The sequence below is a fragment of the Phallusia mammillata genome, chromosome 3 (genome assembly GCF_965637545.1).
Source record: "Phallusia mammillata chromosome 3, kaPhaMamm4.hap1.1, whole genome shotgun sequence".
Classification (NCBI taxonomy): Eukaryota; Metazoa; Chordata; class Ascidiacea; order Phlebobranchia; family Ascidiidae; genus Phallusia; species Phallusia mammillata.
In genome coordinates, this window is record NC_137254.1 from 6,868,440 (window position 1) to 6,888,298 (window position 19,859).

General features: G+C 36.4%; 1 protein-coding gene across 1 annotated transcript; it reads right to left on the minus strand.

The window, feature by feature from the left end:
• Nucleotides 1-6,714: 6,714 nt before the first annotated feature.
• On the minus strand, nt 6,715-8,021 carry LOC145218784 (G-protein coupled receptor GRL101-like). The gene has a single exon (XM_080086185.1). It carries the CDS (start codon nt 8,019-8,021, stop codon nt 6,852-6,854), a length of 1,170 nt encoding a protein of 389 aa, XP_079942311.1. The 3' UTR covers nt 6,715-6,851.
• Nucleotides 8,022-19,859: the final 11,838 nt, after the last annotated feature.

Consider the following 19,859-nt stretch of genomic DNA (forward strand, 5'->3'; position numbering starts at 1 on the left):
TACAAAATTTAGATATGGCCGAAGCAAAGTGGTTAGCGTTGATTAATGCCAAAATAAACATCCAGCGCATGATACTACCGCGTGTTCGTTGAATTTGTTTTCCACGCATTCCCCTCAACCCAATTACTCTCTTATCTTTTTCTGTACCTTCGCCCTTTTTGTGTTTTGCAACACACCTGCAGCAGACTTGACAGTCCGATAGTAAACAGTTCGGCGTTCACTCTGGATTGTTTCTACGGTGGCCCACAAGTGCAATTTAACATTTTTTTGGCAGACATTTATTTTTCAGTGCAAACATTGATTTTTCGATGCAAACATTTATTTTTTAGTGCAAACATTTATTTTTCGATGCAAACATTTATTTTTCGATGCAAACATTTATTTTTCAGTGCAAACATTTATTTTTCGATGCAAACATTTTTATTTCAGTGCAAACATTTATTTTTCGATGCAAACATTTATTTTTCGATGCAAACATTTATTTTTCAGTGCAAACATTTATTTTTCGATGCAAACATTTATTTTTCGATGCAAGCATTTATTTTTCAGTGCAAACATTTTATTTCAGTGGAAAAACTTTTTTTGTTGCAAACGTTTTTTAAGCAAACATTAATGGCTTCATCATCTAAGACTTATACGGCGTGTCAAAAATTGCAAAATGACATGGTAGGCATTGCGCAGCCTACAGCCGGAGCTTTAGGATGCCGTCAAAACCGCCGGCTTAGCCCAGACCCTGCATGTTTAGTTAGTTAGGTCACCGCTTAATCAGGTCTTGTCCGGGCCAAGTGTGCTAAGCGATGGCTAAGTGCGGTGGTTCCCAACCTTTCATAGATCGTGCCCCCCATTCAAGTAACCTTCAGGACCTGTGCCCCCAATAAGTAACCTTCTAGATAAAAAGAACTTACTTAAATTAAAGTCCAGGATTTATAGGGATAGTAATAAATTTCTATAAAACAGACAAACGGCATATATATTAAAATATGGGCCATGTGTACCTTAACACGGACAGTGGTCACGTTTTACAAATTGCTATGGTCATGAAATTAGGTAAAAAGGCTAATCCTAAAAATAGGTAACGGCAAATAAACTTTTTAGTTCCAGAATCGTTAAAAATTCAGCTTTAATCACATCAAATTAAGTAGGTATGGTACTTGGTGGCCCCAATGTGCCACGAAGACCGAGTGACAATTTGTCGATTAAATCAAAAATACGAATGAACATCCATATGTGATAAATCCAAAGTCAAGACATCTGTAACATATCCTTAATTCTGTGCATTGCGAAAGAAAGCGGCTACGCCACGAAGGAAAAAGGACTTAATGTCTCTTGGCGAATGTTTCTGCTGAACCGACACGCGTGGCCAAGAGGGCCCCGGTTGAGAATTACTGACGTAGTTCATTGAACAGGGGCTAAGTCTAAGCGAGTTAAGTCTGGGCTTAGGGAACTAAACAAGGTCAACTAATGGCTTAACAAATTTAACATGGGCGTAAGGGCTATATGGACAGATTGGGGGCGAAGCTGGCTGTGCGAGCGAAGCGGGAGTACAGTTTAGGCGTAACCGGGAAGAAGAAGGCTCAATAAGGCCATATGCAGCAATGGTTTCTAAAGGACTAGGTCGCTTACTAATAGTGCACAAATAAAAGCAATTTTACTTGAATTAAATATATGTGTCGGTTTACCTACTTCACTCTGACATTACAAAGCAAAATAGTTCGATGTGACGGACAATTTGATTTCTTTGAGAAGTTAACACAAGGGGTAGTTGAAGTATTGAACTATTATTTTAAACTAAACAATAATAGGAATTGTGATGTATATTGCTTGACAATGAAGCCTATTATCAAGCTTTAATGAAAAAACAACACAACATTTTACATGTCCTGCAATGCAGCTAAGACAAACAACTCCAGCGTTTTGGTCTTTGGCACACTGTGCAGAGAGTAAGCTACAGACAGAATGTAAATGTGGACAAGTGCAAAAAAAATTTATCTTAACTTTAAATCCACAACATACTTGTTATTATAATTTGTACTAACTATAGAAAGTACTGAATTGTTTAGTGGCCAAGGTTTACAACCAATTGCCGGTGTAATGTATAGGTTTATCACGTTTCCACCATTTTGAAAAAAAATTGACACACCCTGCAATTAAACCTAAAAAAAATGTTTGCACTGAAAAAAAATGTTTGCACCAAAAAAAAAAATTTTTGCACTGAAAAAAAAATGTTTGCACCAAAAAAAATGTTTGCACTGAAAAATAAATGTTTGCACTGAAAAATAAATGTTTGCATCAAAAAATAAATGTTTGCACTAAAAAATAAATGTTTGCACTAAAAAATAAATGTTTGCACTGAAAATAAAATGTTTGCATCGAAAAATAAATGTTTGCACTGAAAATAAAATGTTTGCATCGAAAAATAAATGTTTGCACTGAAAAAAATTAATGTCAGCCAAAAAGTTGTTGAATTGCACTTGTGGGCCACCGTAAGTTTCTTCACCAGTTGCATGCTATACTGGCAGCTTGTTTTAGTATTTTATTGTTTTTACTGTTTTACTATGCTTTTATAACAGTATTGTATTCGCTTTACAGAACTGAAGATGACAAAACGTTTTGTGAAATATATATTCCGTGAAACTATTGTGTACAACGGTTGATTCTGTTTGGCCTAGGCCTTATACACTGGGTTTTGAATCGTATTGATGTAGAGAACAGTAATCACCGGAAAACTGCTACTGTAGGTGGATTTCAGTTTAAACTAGACTTTATTTATCTCTAAAAATGCTTACGGTTAGGACTGTTAGGGTCGAGGTAAGGTATTAGCATTTAAAATTCAATAAAACTATCCCAAAAAAATTAGGGTCTCCCGTGAGGTATGGTGTTAATAGCTCCAAAATTATCGTGTATTGACGTCATGAATCCCTCAGACCTTTATTGGCCCTGGTGCGACCTTTAGCCCACTCTAGCGGAGCCTGCATCAAATCGTTTCAAAATGTACGAATTATGATGTACGAATTTCAAAACAAAAAAATTCATAAAATTTCCTTTTCTAAAAAAAAAAAAACTGCAAAAATATTTCATTAAAACAAAAACAACCAAAATTTAATTCAAGTCATTTTTGTTACCTTTCTGATCATAATGCAAGCTTTTCCAAACTAGTACAACTTTTATAAACGTCTTTTTAGAAAACATTTGAATTTGATTTTTGTGCTTATTAAGTCCCGTATTCTTAATGTTGGAAAGTCAATTGATTTGTTAAAAATAAACCCACCTCAAAAGGTTATTCGGAGTAAAACCGAATAATTTCGAAAAAAAACTAAAAACTTTTCTGTAAGAAATATTTTAAAAATTCGTATTTTGTTGATGCGAGGCCTGGCGTACTATGCTTTGTATACTGCAGTGATTTAGGTCAAGTCAGGGGAATTTTTTTAAACAAAACTGGCCTAATGCGGGCCTGACTTCACATAGCGGGCACATTTGTGCCGTAGATTCCCCTCGCTTAATCCAATTTTCAGGTTTAATTTGTTTTAAAAAAAGTCAGGTTCGTTTGCTAAGTAACATTTTTGTTGCCCAAACGCCTGAATTTCGTTGACGCAGAATGACCTAAAAATTCTCTATGGTCAAATATTCGGAGGCTGTTATTAAATATTCGACAATGAATATGGTGCCGTAAGAAAATGCTTAGTTTGCCCAATATTTAATTCAGCCTTGGTTGAGGCAATAAAATCTCAGTAAGCAGCGAGTTACAACTTTTGCCTATTTGTCACATAACGCTTGTAGTAACAGTGTAGCTGCAGCGCGTTTATCATCTATCCACCAATGGTGCGCTTACCTTTGTTTAGCCTTACCCTGACCTATATAGTCCCGGACTTTTATACGTTTTATAAGTAGAAAGTGTAGATTGTGTATTTTAGAGAAGCCTATTGTACATATATATTTAAACTTTTGCACTGTGAACTTTCACCCCAGTTGACCCGGCAGTTTACCCCAAAAATGTGAAATTTACCCATTTTCACCCCTTTTTTAACTCGAGAAGTGTTTATTTTTGTCCTCACAGGCTTGTCAGGTCACTGTTAATTTGTGCCCAATTAGTCCAGTAACTAATCTTACAGCCTAAAATGTGTGTAAAACTAGTGAAACTGTTGATTGCATACAGTTGATGCCCTTACTTCAAAATCTATTACAATAACGCACCACGCAGAAGGCACTGATAATTTTGAGCAACGACTCAAACGCTCTTCATGCCGCGTCAGGCATGTAAAATCAGTTTTGTAGTTCACAGTACACTAGACACGGAAAGTTTTTTGTATTGTGTGTTTAACCGCAAGTAGTTCTCGTTGTGCTTAGCGACATGCTCTGTCGAATATAGACTTTGGGAACTTAACTGTAGTGTTTGACGTCATATGTGTAATATGTGCAGCGATAAGTTTGTTTGGTCCAAAAGTCTGATTCGGAGTGTCTACCCTAAGGGTATGTGTATTTTTCTTGCTGTTTGTTTTACATCAATCTAATGAAATGAATTTTCTCGCTTGTAGAAATCAGCATTGAAATGAACGGAATATTTTAACAATATAACAATTAACAGAACTGGAAAATTTTATTACAACAAGTATAAAGACCACATGGTGGAAATATCTACAGCGCTTTGTCTGAATTAAACACAGGCGCATTTATAATTTAAACCATTTATGTGTTGTTGGATCTTATTTTCCAACAGTAAAAAGACTCAAACATTACAACAGAAGCTTTTACTATACATTGCTTTTACATAAGCACTGTAAACCATTGAATGCTATTTTCCAAATTTGCAATTTCATCTTAAGAGGGGTCACAACTTAGTATTTTGCAACATATGTTTTTCTGTATTTTTGGTTAGTTTAGTGCAGGGTCGTGCAACATACGGTCCGCGAGAGCTATTTGTGTAACCCACGCTGACTGCGTCAAGTGGTCAATTGTTTTATACTTTTCACTGTTAAATCACAGGAAGTTGTTGTTTAGAATTTTGACATTTTATTGCAAGGAAAACTGCTACGGTTTAAAATTTTGCCCTTATGGGCCCTTCGAAACAACCCAGGGACCCTTGAGAGGGGCAAACTGCAGGTTGAAAACCACTGCAATAAATAAATGTTGATCAAAATGTATCAAATTGGCCCTCAGCATCATTATGGGTTCCCTTCCTGAAGGGGACACATATTGATTTTACTCAAAATGTTTTTGTTTTTTTTTCTTTTGTTTTTTTTCTTTTTTTTCTTCTCCCCAAAGTTTGTCCGACTCGTTTTTCCATCAAATCCTTGATGGATTTGGATGAAATTTACAGAGATGGTAGATGTAGTTATGTAGATGTGCATCCCACTTTGTTTTTGTTGATAACCCCAGTATTTACCCCGCTAGCCCCCTAAAATAGTTTTTCCCCCCGAAGTTTGTCTGACTCGTTTTGCTATCAAATGCTTGATGGATGTGGCTGAAACTTACACAGATGGTAGATGTAGTTATGTAGATGTGCATCCCACTTTGTTTTATTGATAACCCCAGTATTTACCCCGCTAGCCCCCTAAAATAGATTTTTTCCCCGAAGTTTGTCTGACTCGTTTTGCCATCAAATGCCTGATGGATTTGGCTGAAACTTATACAGATGGTAGATATAGTTATGTAGATGTGCATCCCACTTTGTTTGCCTCGATAACCCTAGTATTTACCCCGCTAGCCCCCTAAAAGGGGTGAGTTTGTAAACAATGTCAGAATTGGCTAAAATTTGGATAGCTTGTAAAGTATGCCAATTATCGTTATTGCACCATTACAGTTCAGGGGTTGTTAACAGCCCTTTGACGTCAGAAACATTGACGGTTGTTTCTCAAAACACCTCTAGTGGTTGAAATTTTAAACGTTGGCAGATTGGACTGAAATTTTGCAGTACTATTGATTAAGTCACTGTGGTTTCCTACTTTTAAGTTTGTGTGTGTTGAACCTCAATTAGTTATCCTACTTACTCATTGTTATCTGTTGAAATGCATTACCTACAACTTTGCATGTGTGGGGACCCACGAGTTTTTGCTTGCAGAAACAACAAAGGTTATAAAAGACAATGGCTAATATGGGACCCAATATAAATAAGTGTAGGAAATATATTAATGTTTCACAATAAGCTATAGTGTATGTGCAAGGGCAATATGTGCTAAGCCACCCTTCTAGTTTTACATGTAAATTGTGGCCCATTGTGATAAGCAGTTGAACACCTCTGGTTTAGTGCTATCCTTAACCATAGTGAGGTCGGTGTTTAAATCTCAGGCAACTTCTCAGTGGTCAATGTAACAGTTTTGATTTTCTATAGTTGATCACAATTAAACCCAAAAGTTGCGTAGATGATTTCAATCCGGTGATTGTTCAAGTGCTATTATGTAGCTTTGCTTGCTATCCTTCACTGATGCTTGTGTCCTATTGTACTCATGAAAATTTATACAGACTCTTTCAACCGTTACTAAACCTGGATATTTGTGTGCGTATTGTGGTAAAACTTGTTCTTAATTACAAAGTGTTTTTTTTTCGACAAAGGGCAAACTTAGTTTCTATTCTGTTTTAAATGTAACAATCATTCTTTCTAGATTTAAAAATAAAGCTTAAACCCTGAAATTCCTTTTTACTATGTTTGTAACTTTCCTGACTTGGCTCTTGCCTAAATAATAACGCATAGAAAAATAGTCAGACATTATAAGTCAAATTTTCACATAATAAATTTACATATTTACATAACAATATATACATGACGAAAACCAGATCGAGTATAACAAGATTTACCACTGCGAAAACTGCAACAAATATTTGTGGGATATTTACTATTGTTTAAGTTTATGGTTGTTTCATTCTCTGATCTCAATCACTCTGTCGCCTTCTTCATCTGCACGAGCATTGTATCTTACAGATAAATCAGATGAGCGATTTGTAGATGCCCGTAGAATGGACAATTTCTCCATCAGCCATTTCTTTGCCCTGACAAGTTGATCTTCCAATGCTTTAGAGTTAATCAAGGGATTAAGAGCGCTGTTGATTGGAAGCAACAAACAAGCACTCAGCACATAAGCATCTGGTGGCATCTTGATTCCTCCAATACTCAAATATCCCATGACACAAATTGGAATCCAGCAACAGAAGTCCGTCAAAATCAACCTCGAGATTCTCTTTTGCATCTTGGAGCTGATATCATTGCTTCTGAAACCTTTTATGCGGTTGCATTGTTTGTAGATAAGAACATATGCAATAACCATGTAGATGAACATGAGGAAGTTGATTGTGATGAGAAAAGTTGAAAATTCCCAAGCAAATTCACTGGTTGTGGCAAACAAACGTGGCATACAGACACTTGTTTCTCCATAATATCCAAACTCTCCTTTGATTGGGTTGCGAGGAAATGTTTGCTTGATGGTTTTTTTCGCATCGTTCCAACTTTCTGGTTCTACACCAGTAATTCTTTGTGCAAGAAGTGACATGTTTTCCCTGGAAACAAAATCATTTCCGAAAATGTTGTTTGGAAACCAAACATCAGTTGTATAATATTCCGAAGTGACTTTCAGTAATGGAACAGTTGCCAAAACAACAGCAAAAATCCAGCAAAAAAATTCAGCAAGTAAAACTCTAAGAAAACCTACACTTCGAATTGTAAATGGTTTAAAGGCTGATACAAGGCGGTAAGTGGTCATTGCTGTCATCGTCAGGGCCGATGCTTCAGAAGAAACTACAGCAAGTGCTCCAAGTCCTGAACACAAACTACTTGATCTCCATTTCTTGTCAAACAAACAATACAAGCCAGAAAACTGTGTGGCTTGCACTATAACTGCAAGCAGATAAATCCCCATGAGAAAATCTGAGCAACAGAGGTTTAGAAGAAAAATACTTGTGTTAATAAAAACGTTTGTGTTTCTGTCTACATTCCATAAGCCGTGAGCAGTTGCAATAAACACAAACGAGTTTCCTCCCAAAGCCAATACAGCTGTTATCCAGAAAATTGCCCGGTATATTGGATTGGCAATCATTTCATTAACATCTGCAAACGCGTCTCCAACCAAGTTCACACATTCGTCACTTCCGTCCGAACAATCCAGAATTCCATTCTGCACCAGTTTCCATTCAATCGACAAAGGTTGTTTATTTGTGCAATAAAATCTCTTTTTTTCACAACGGCATCTACTTTCATCAGATTCATTGTCGCAATCGATAATTCCGTCGCAAACAGTTTTTCTGTCAATAGAAACCCTATCGTTGCCTTTACAATAAAACTGGGTTTTGTTACAAAGATCAGGAAATTCATCTGAGCCGTCATCACAATCGACTTTTCCGTCACAGACCTGAGTGTTTTTGATGTTGAACATTCCTTTTGAGAAACAATAAAACATATTTGGACAATTCACTTCACCATATAACGACAGGTCATCCCGTACTTTACCATCACATATTGAGTTCAACAAAACTCTGGCTTCAGTTCCCCTACCAAGCAGATACTGAAAGTAAAACCTCAACAGCTTGTTGTCATTTCTTGCACATTTAAATATTTCGTCAAGTCCGAGGCCTTTAAAGTTTCCTGGTAAACACTGAGTTTGTTCCAATTTGTTTGCAGACAAACAATATTTTGTGTTTATTTGATCAACGCATTGCACGCTTGAGTTGCACAACTTTCCACTTTGAACTGAACATACAGAATTATTTTGGCAATGCATCTGATTTGAAGGACAATCACCCCTTATATCATCACACAAACTTTGATTTAAACACAAACACTCATCTGACATATCAAAGCAATCCACTATACCGTCACAAACTTGCTTAGGTGATATGATTAACTTTTTATCTGAGCACTGAAAACATTTGAACTGTCCGTTGACAAAACAAAGATCAGATTTATCAGAACATTGAGCCACTGAATCGTAAACATTGGTTTGTGGCAAAACACAAGCACCTTGTCTCGATGATCCAGAGCATTTAAACCCAAATCCTGACTTAATTTCGTCACTATTGTCACTGCAACTACTAACTGAGTCACAAAAGTCACTTTCAGCAATGATTTTTTTGTTTTCACAAATAAAATAATTCTGACAAAATTTCTCTGTTTTTTTGCAGTTTGAAGAGACACAAATTACATTCTTGCTTTCACATCTGTTGATGTCATCAGCACATGATGGTTGGTTTACTGTGTTGCACTCTGCCGGAACTGTGGAATGTACAAGATACCTGGCAAGTTGTTCACTCTTACAAGTTGTAGCTAACATAGTACAAGATTGACATGTAAAATGGAAAACTGAACAAATTTCATCAATTCCATCATAGCAATGTGTCTCATCACTACCATCCAAACAGTCACGATTTCCATCACATACCAAAGATCGGTCAATACAACTTCCCCTTATACTGATATCGCATTGTTTTGAGCGAACACATGCACATTGAAACTTTTGAGCTGGACAAGTACAATTAACTTCATCACTCCAATCTCCACAGTCATTATCTCCATCACATTGCCAATCTTTGTCGATGCAACCCCCCGCTATATCTGTACAGTTCTTTGTTTTGTAACAATCGCATTGAAACACTTTATTAGCTGCACAAGTGCAATTAACTTCATCACTCCAATCTCCACAGTCATTATCTCCATCACATTGTCTGTTTTTGTAGATGCAACCAAAACTGAATGTGCAGTTCTTTGTTTTGAAACAATCGCATTCAAACTTATGAGCTGGACAAGTGCAATTAACTTCATCACTCCAATCTCCACAGTGATTATTTCCATCACATTGCCAGTATTTGTTGATGCAACCACCCCATAGTGTTGTGCAGTTCTTTGTTTGGTAACAAGGACATTCAAACTTATTATCAGCTGAACACGTGCAATTAACTTCATCACTGCCATCTAAACATTCTATCTTTCCATTACATCGCAACTCCTCCCTCACACACCCAACAAAACCTTTACAAGTTGTGTTGAAGCAATCACACTGAAACTTGCCTTTAGGACAAACTTCACCAAACTCGTCGCTCCAATCACCACAGCTGTTCAATCCGTTATTTACCCACCGCAGTCCAATACATCCTGGATTGTCCCCACACCGACCGAACTTGTGACAAGCACATTCGAACATTGAAGAAGGGCAGGTGCAGTTGGGATCGCGGTACGGTTTCTCGCACACCGAGAGATTTTCAGGTTCTGTGAAAAAATTGCAAAAATAGGTTTTACAGAAAACTAAAACAAAGCGGAAGTTGGAAAGAAATACATAAGTTTATTTTGCTACAAAACATGTGCTATTAACTTTTGGATTAATTTTGAATGGAGGTAAGCTTACTTGTATAAGGTCGAGGAGCGAGAGTGAAATCCTCACTCGGACACCTTTCCCTCACTCGGATACCTTCCGCGCATCCGACGAAAAACAATAGCAACAACCACAGCATGTTTATGATTTCTATGTAGCAACTGTTAATATAAGAGTTTAGTTTGTTTTTGTACAAAAACTCTTGTTTTATTCTTGTCTACCAAGGTAATTGAATTAATTTACAACTCCTAGAAAAATAAAAAAATATACCATGTTCTTTTTTTGCACTTTAATGTTTGTGAGGGGAAGGCTTGGGTGGTTCATTTTTATTTCAAGTTAACGAACAAACTCATAATGGAGCTAAAATCAGAACCCGAATCAAAGATTTTTGGAAACGAAAAAGCAGATAAATCCTTTCTTAGCACAGAACAAGTTAAACAGGAAACCACCAGCATCAGATCTCCCAAAATGGATGATAAAATTGAATCAAACCCGGACAAAATTATTCATCAGTTTTAGCAAAACATTTGGCAAAACCAAAATACCAAAACAAACCTGGGCAAAGTTATTTTATCTTCCAAATAATGACCCACACCCTTTAATTAATAGTTACACCTTTCACTCCCAGAATAAATCCACAAGTTTTCAAATAGAAACCTACACGACTTAATTAATAGTTACACCTTTTATCAAAGAAGAAATAGGAAATATGTAAAAGCCTAATGAACAAAAACTGTTCTCCGGGAATAACGGACTTTCCGTACAACTTTATTCTTATTTTTAGCCACTTCTAAAAGGAAATTTTATGGAACTTGTATAAACAAACTAGGAAAACCAACGTAAATTGTACCACAACTAACAAAATATATATCAAAATGGATTTAAAATTAAAACCAAAATCCAACAATTCGCCGACGATTCAACGTTTTTATTTTCAAACCAACAGTCAATGCTGTAAATCTTTAAACCAATGCATTTGTATTGTCAGGTAAGGGGGCTGGGAAAAATAAATGCAAAACCAAATGGGGTAAATTTGAGATCAACCAGTTTATGTTTTGTCAAATTATTGTGTGTATAACAGTTTTCATTACAAACGATTTAAACGAAACTATCGACTAAACCAGCGCTTCTAAACCGGTGGGCCGCGACGTTCTTTCTCGTGGGCCGCAAAACGTTTTAAAGTATTATCATACCAAAAAAGAAATTAAAAAAGTTACACAGTTTGTGTGAACATACTTTCAAGTTTAACTTTATTATAAAAAACAAACATTTTACTCAATATTAAAATGCCGCATAATTTAAACAAAGCTTTTAATACACACCCAAATTGCAATTGTCGGGTCACAACAGTACTAGTATTAGTTGTGAAATCTTGATGCCAGAACTCTCTTTGTTAGCTTTATTTGAACCCAGAATACATCAAGTACGGTTTCATGAAGGCAGGAAGAAAATTTGAGGCAAAAGTACAATGTGTTAAAAAAGTGGTTCACCAAAAAAAATTTTGTTTAAAAGTGGGCCGTGAGCTGGAAAAGGTTGGGAAGCACTGGACTAAACCGAAAACGGACAAATTACGGCCCGCTGGCCACATCCAGTCATAATTAGACGTTTTAATCCCTGCCTGACCGCGTGATGTAAAGTAAAATTTAACCGTGCTGTGCATGAAATATGGCAATTTTGCTTTTATTTTGAAAAGAATGTCATTGTTTTAAAAAATATATTTATGTAGTGACGCACATGCGTAAGGGAACAGCTACATGAGTCTATCTACAAAACACAAGTTGTCCAACCCTTTGTTACAGGAAAAAGCGTACAAAGTTAATTATTTCTGTAGGAGGATTTTCCTACACTACATTTCACACATTTACACAAATATTTACAGAATATTCTTATTCTTCTGAATACCAGTAGTAACTAATTAAAATATATATTTCAATGTTTTTTTTACAATAAGAAAAATTAATACCGAACAGAATTACGTTAAAGTTATTGTCGGTTCAGCCCTCCAACACAAGTCAGCTTTCTTATGTGCCCCTCAACTAAAATTAATTGCCCACCATTGGACTGAATCGTCTGATTATGACTGATTTTGTCGACTTAATGTTGCGATGAATTAAATATAAGAAGCGAAACAACAAAAAACGAAACCTGTTTAAAAAACTGATATCAATAAACCTAGACACAATTCTGTTACACTAGAAATCTCCCGAGCTACTTTACACTGCGAACTTAACTAAACCCACTTGCAATCTGAATAAAGCGCGTTACTGTAAGGAAAGCCACTTCCGCAGAATATTTATAGGCACTAAAACGGAAACGACAGGTCATACGTAGCCCTGCCTTCTACCTTTTGATTTTACACACCGGTGTCATCCGGCATGTTTTCTGAAATCGAATAACGAACGCCAATTTGCGTTACAAACTGTATGTATTAATTGCAAAACAACTAAATGTTTCTTTATGGTTTGTAAGATAACGCTTTGAATTTAAACTAACATGTATAATTGTAAGTTTTGGACATGTAAAAAGCTTGTGTATAAACTTACTTTAAAAAGTTTGCAAAGTTGTGCATGTAACAAGCGCTATAGTTGACTGCACGAAGCTCGTTAGGAAACCCGCTTTAAGCTTGCAAAGTCGTGCATGCAACAAGCGCTATGGTTGACCTCATGAAGTTTATTAGGAAACCCGCTTTAAGCTGGCCAAGTCGTGCATGTAACAAGTGCTATGGTTGACTGCACGAAGCTCGTTGAAAAACCTGCTTTGAGCGTACAAAGTCGTGCATGTCACAAGCGCTATGGTTGACTGCACGAAGCTCGTTAGGAAAACTGCTTTAAGCTTGCAAAGTCGTGCATGCAACAAGCGCTACGGTTGACTGCATGAAGTTTATTAGGAAACCCGCTTTAAGCTTGCCAAGTCGTGTATGTAACAAGCGCTATGGTTGACTGTACGAAGCTCGTTGAAAAACCTGCTTTAAGCTTGCAAAGTCGTGCATGTAGATTTAAGCTTGCGAGAAAGTTAGTGACACTTTTATTTTACTTCGGATCTCCACTTTGCCCAGTTTAAAGGCTTCAACACATGATAGGTTATAAATTTTATTACTTTACCTTACGCAGGTATAAGAAGCCCGTGGTGATAATAAGCTGGAATCCAATAAGCCCCTTCCAAACTTGCTTCCTGATTGATATTAATTGAGGAGCAATGCACGGTAGCACGAACTGGGAACTACCTCGTTGGTGCATTAAGTTTGCTTCCTGGTTTAACTTTCGCTTTGACTGTGATGTGATTTTGTTTACCGCAAAAACAAACTAATCAAAGAAATCATAAACTGTTGTGGCACTGTAATAAATACATCCGCGTCACAAAGACAAGAAAAATATGTATTTCTGTCAAAAAAAAAAGTTTATGTGACGCGTAGTATAATGGACATGTGTATAAGGTTTTAGTAAGTTATGGTACATAGTAGTTCTTAAGTTTTATAATAGAAGTGCCACACAACCAGTTTGCTGCGAAAGGATGCTTGGTGTGGGGCAGTGCAACTGTAACCGAAAAAAATCGAGATAATCAATTCACAACCAATGTAACAATACAACATATGGACAATTATTGCAGCAGTGCTCAATAGTGTTTTGTGTTTCCTACTCATTTTCAATTTAGTTCATTTGTTTCGTGGATTCTTAAATTATTGTAAGTGTGACTTCAGTGCATTAAAACGTACACAGCCTAATAATTCAAATCAGTACTCTTTAAACTTTTTAGTGACACGGACCCATAAGGTGTTTTGTCAACCCCCCCAAAAAATATTATGACCATTTTAGTTTTACTGAAAATTCACTGAAGTGCATTTCCATGTTGCTTGGATTGTTTTGTTTTTTTTTCTCGCAATTCGTATACAGGGTAGCGAGACTTTGGTTATTATGTCACAATTGATCATTTATCTAGAATTTAGATTGCACATGGAGCGTTACTGTCCGTAACAATATATTATGAATCATTTCTGTTTAAATTGTTGCATCAAACCTCGTAGAAGCACTGCGGATTCCTTAGAATTCCCGAAAACCCTGTAACCGTTACATGATAGAACCCCAAGGAGCCTGGGGTTATTGAACACGCTTGTTCTACGATTTAGAAAACATTACTCAGAAAAGTTGAGTGAGTCAACGCCAGTCTTATATTTCCCACGTCCACGCGGAGATAAATCAACTGGAATCAAAAAACCCCTTCCAAGCTTGCTTCCTGCTTAATATTAATTGAGATGCAATGCACAGGAGCACGAACTGGGAACTACCCTGTTGGTGCATTAAGTTTGCCTCCTGGTTCAACTTTCGCTTAGACTGTGATGTGATTTTGTTTACCGCAAAAACAAATTAATCAAAGAAACTGAAGTAGCCTATATACATCCGCGTTAAGGGCTGTGATGTCAATTGTTTACTGCAGACAAAAATTAACAAAATAAAAAATCTATACATCGTAATAAAGTGCGACAGAAAATGTGGAAATCTACTTAAATTTAACCGTTGAACTATTTGACTTCCTGGCGAGATTTGAGCGAGCTCGTCGAAACAAGCTAATTTCGTAAACAACAGTTGCCAAATTTCTACCGTTGCAATTGCTGCATGGTAATATTAACTTGAGTTCACTTGTATTGTTGAATGGAAACAACGGCCAGCTAATGGTGTAGTGAAAACTCATCAGTTTGTAATTTATGTGGGCGTTAACACTTGGCTACATAAACCAATCGGTGGCCTTGAAATGAAAGCCGACTAATTACCTGGCAAAATATGTTGCACACACTTTTGTTTTCATGGTACAACTGCAGCTTACAGCATTTTCTTTGCAGTCCTTATGAAGTCACAGTGGTGCTTTATTGGAGATGAAAACGATCCAATTTTGTAATCGCCCCATCCAAGCACCCCTGATTGATATTAATTGAGGAGCAAGGCACGGTAGCACGAACTGGGAACTACCCCGTTGGTGCATTAAGTTTGCTTCCTGGTTCAACTTTCGCGTAGACTGTGATGTGATTTTGTTTACCATAAAAACAAATTAATCAAACAAAATTTAAACTGTTATGACACTGGAGTAAAACAAGAAAATTTAAAAATCAAAAAACAAGAAAATTTAAAAATCGGTATCGAATTGTTGCTACAACTAAAAATCAACTGAGATGCAAAATGTGGCGCAAATTATGTATTTCTATCAAAAAAAAAGTTTATGTGACGCGTAGTATAATGGACATGTTTATAAGGTTTTAGTAAGTTATGGTACATAGTAGTTCTTAAGTTTTATAATAGAAGTGCCCCACAACCAGTTTGCTGTGAAACGATGCTTGGTGTGGCGCAGTGCACACCCGTGCATTTAAACATTCGTTTAGTTCGACGCACCTAAGCCCCCCAGTGTCAAATAAAAAATAAGTGGTGATTTAATTGGGTCGTCCATTACAGTAGTTCACAAAGCTTTTTAAGAACTGAGTACCGCTTATTGTGTATTTGTTTGACGGTTTGGCTTACGTATTCGTGCAGATTCTCTTTACTTAGATGACTGTAATGACTTTACAAGTATCAAAGTTTTCTTAATGTGTTGTTCAAAACAAATAAAAAAGATTATAAGTTTTCATAGTTTGTCCTATTCAACATTTGTTTGTCCAAAAATTATTATTTTTTCTTTAATCTATATCGGAACGAATTGCGAGGAACCTTGTCGAACGAAACGACTCCATTTGAATATGCTGATTCGTTAAAAAACTTGGATTCAACACTTATGATATTTTCTCGCTAAATGGATCTTAAATTGGGTCACTTTTACTGCTTTTCATGGCAATATTGATCAGTTTCTCCTTATGTGTAAAAATTTTGCTGATATATGTCGTTGATATGAAATAAGCTATTGCTGCCAGGCATAATGTATGACCAAGTATTGCTCATCCAGCAGTTTTATTGTAAGTAATTACAATAAAACTGCTGGATGAGCAATACTTGGTCATGTCGTTGATATGTTTGACCGTCCGTGTTTGCAATACTTAATTCTGTATTCTGTTCTGTTTATAATGGAGAGTCGATAATCACGACTTTATGCGGAATATGTTATAATACATTCACAATGTTGATTATTTCAAATACACCAATGATGGCTTTGCTATTAACAGACTGTGTTTGATCACTTCTGTGACCATATTTTATCATTTTCGCAAGCAAAACACGCAACGTAATTTAGCGCTAAGATCTACCAGGGTCAACTAAAATAAAAAGGCCTGTCATACAGATCGTTTGAATTAATTCGTTAAAAGGAGGCAAGCTCTTTATACACCGAAACGAAACTTGCAACTATTGTCATACTACTATCAACGACAACTTCAATATAACAGAAACATATGAGGATTTGTGGTTTCTCACGGCGTCAAACAAAGACAAAACCTATCTGAGTAAGCAACATTTCTGCTTGTATTCTAAAAAAAACACTTCTTTGCAGATTACCAAAATTGGATAAACACAAACACATTCAGGACATTTGATACGCGCACACAAGAACGGACTTGGTCCAGTTTAAGTCGTCGAGTTTATTATGAAATATCAGAAAGTCGAGTTTATTATGAATATCAGGCGAGTATCCTGTGGTGACTGCACTGTGTTGATAATCCGAATGTTACGTGTTTAGGGAAAAGACATAATGTTAAGTCATGTGCAAAACCACTGGACGTCAGTAGAGAGCAGAGTTTTCTGCAGTATCAAACTGAAAACGGATTTTGGCCAATTTATGGAGGAAACTTGCATGAAACGTTCAACAATCATTATCCACTTGAACCTGCAAACAGTAGGACAAATATGAGCTTTGTTCATTAGTTTGAAACACGAATCAACGAAGTATAAACAAGGCAACCAGGGCTTGTTTTTGGCTGTTGTACATGCAAAAAACACGTAAGCAATTAATGTGATTCCAGCCCACTAAACGCCAGTCTGTGAAGATCTGAAACAATAACTATTTCAATTATTTTCAACAATTTTATTTCCAAATATCTGTTTGTATCTCGGGCCAACATCTTGTTACCATCTGCACTGAACCCGTGCATGTCGAAACAGTGTGCACTACCTCTGCATATTACCTATATTTCAGTTTTTACATTGCCAGTTTTTTATCCCGATGTGACGTCGATGTTGGAGCGACTTGCGGCAAAATCCATAGAGATCACAAATTTAATCACTGATTTCTATTTTTACGATTATGGTACTGGTGTTGATCGTCCTTATCAGCTGCCCGATAGCAGTTTATTTATGTATTCTGGAATGCGGCTAAGCAATTAAATCGCCATTTGTTTGTGTAATTAGGATAAAACTGTTGATTTAGATTGAAAGCGTCACACGGCGAGAGCGTTATCCAGATATAGATCAAATTGTTGAAGAATCTATTTTCATAACGGAGAGGATTATAGGTTGGTAAAAGATATGATGATTTTTGTTGTACTTATTTTTTTTGGGGGGGTTCTAAACAATACAGATGTGATTTTGGTAATTTCGTGTGATCTAGCCGCAAAATGCATCCCCTTTTGCCTTGTTTGCTGTGGGAAACTTTGATCACTGTTACGACTTTTTCTTTTTTGAGGTAAATACATAATGCGTTGATATATTGTCCAATTCAAAGGTTTCCTTTCTCCTTAATTTATTAGGTTTATGCTTCTTGACCCCAAAATGATTTTAAAGTTGTATACATAGGAAAATCACACTCTCAACAATTTATTTTTACATTATGAAGCAGGATGTAGATATGGGTCAACAATGAATACCAGCTTGTGTGATGTTTTGTTTTTCGTCATGAATACTAAGGTAAGTGCGGTCTTTAGGAACTTACTTTAGTTCTTCATTGACTTCTGTAAGATGTGGCGTAATGAAATTGGCTGACCAGTTGTTTGTGAAGTTTAAGATAATATTTAACCACGTATATATTTTTTTTCACACAATAAAAAGGGAACGTTCAGAAGACCATGGCTTCAGCCCCTTTACATAATGGGTGTATTTGATTTTAAGACTTAAATCAGGAAACCTGATCGAAACATCTTTTGCATCAATTAAGAAATCTTAGTGCACGATCAAGATTTTCCATAATTATCGAACTTGTATCTATTTATTTATAGGAGTAATTCGAAAACCCTATTATAGAATTGTACAACTACACACACAGAACTAGCTATGATTTTGGATGGAGAATTAATGAAGCGGTCTCCAACACACTTTTGGGTTACACACTGGTTGCAAGGTGCACTTCTTGTCAAGTAATATGAAATTATTGATTTTTTGATGTTTGACTCGATAGGAAAAATGGAGTTTTAATACCAGAATCAGAGGTCAACGCTTTCACCTACAAAATATTGGAAATTATGTCGGACATAACCTTTTGTGAGTATTGTTTTGGTAGCAACACATTCAGTACAATTATACTGTTTTTATATTTATGGCTTGTTGCAAAAAATAATCAACCATCAATGTTAAATTATTTTTCAAATCTTATCTGCATTTCATAACTGAAGCTTTCTGGCACTTTTTGTCACTTCAGGTCCAAATTGTTTCTATGGTGACGACGTACTTTCAGTACCAGTTCAACTTTCCATCGGAAACGATTCAGTGGTTAACTCGATGATGCCACCAAGTGTAAAACCTCTACCGACCGGATTTGTTCAGTTTCGTGCTTGTGGAAGACATGGGAGCAGTGGCGTAGCAGCCACTTGGCGGTTCTGGCTCTGCGCCAGGGGCGGCAGGCTGCAAGGGGGCGGCAAAATGAGATAAAAGTCAATATTTTTCAAAAAACGTTGTTTTGTTCTTATAAAAAAGGAAATTTTATCAGGATTCTGAATTTGTAACCTTTTTTCATAATTCAAATTATTTATTTTCAAATCTCACTTCAAAGTGAGGCACCAAAGACCTTTAGGGGCACCCCCAGTTGTAAAGCACACAGAACATGGTTGTCTCTTACAAACACAAGTCCCTTGAGGAAAAAAATAACTCAAACAGCTAGATTCAACCATTTCCAACAGGCTTTCGCTGGAGCGAGAAACTAATCTTTGTTTTTCCAGTGAACTCAGTATCAGTGAGGTTGTGGTATGAAAAGATGTTGCTCTTTGTGCTAGGAATTCTGAGACGCGGCACATTATTTGTAATTATTTTTATTGAAAAGATTGCTTGAACATGAAACTATTTCAAAATTTGCTGCAGTCTACTTAGGGCGGCATTTTCAACGAAAGCCAGGGGCGGCAGCATATGCTCCTACGCCACTGCATGGGAGCGTATACGCAATGTGTCCTGCTGTTGTATAAGTACTGTATATTCAACAGTATCAGGAACCCAATCGTATTACTAGGTTATTGTTATAGTTGCAGATCAACATTTAAAAAATTGTTTCAAAAAAATTTCACGATTTTCGTGCCGCGTTTGTTTGTGACTTCATAGGTGATCATTAAATAGGGGTAAAATTCATCTGATATAAGCACGGTTTTTTTTAGAAATCAAACACTAACTGGTGTGAATAGTCTAGAGTGAACCATTGGAGAAGCGAATTTGTGTGTATTGGTGGAATGAAGAATCCAGACTATCG

Bases quoted from the DNA above. Each gene is read 5' to 3' on its own strand.
- LOC145218784 (XM_080086185.1), bottom strand. From the start codon at position 8,021: ATGATTGCCAATCCAATATACCGGGCAATTTTCTGGATAACAGCTGTA.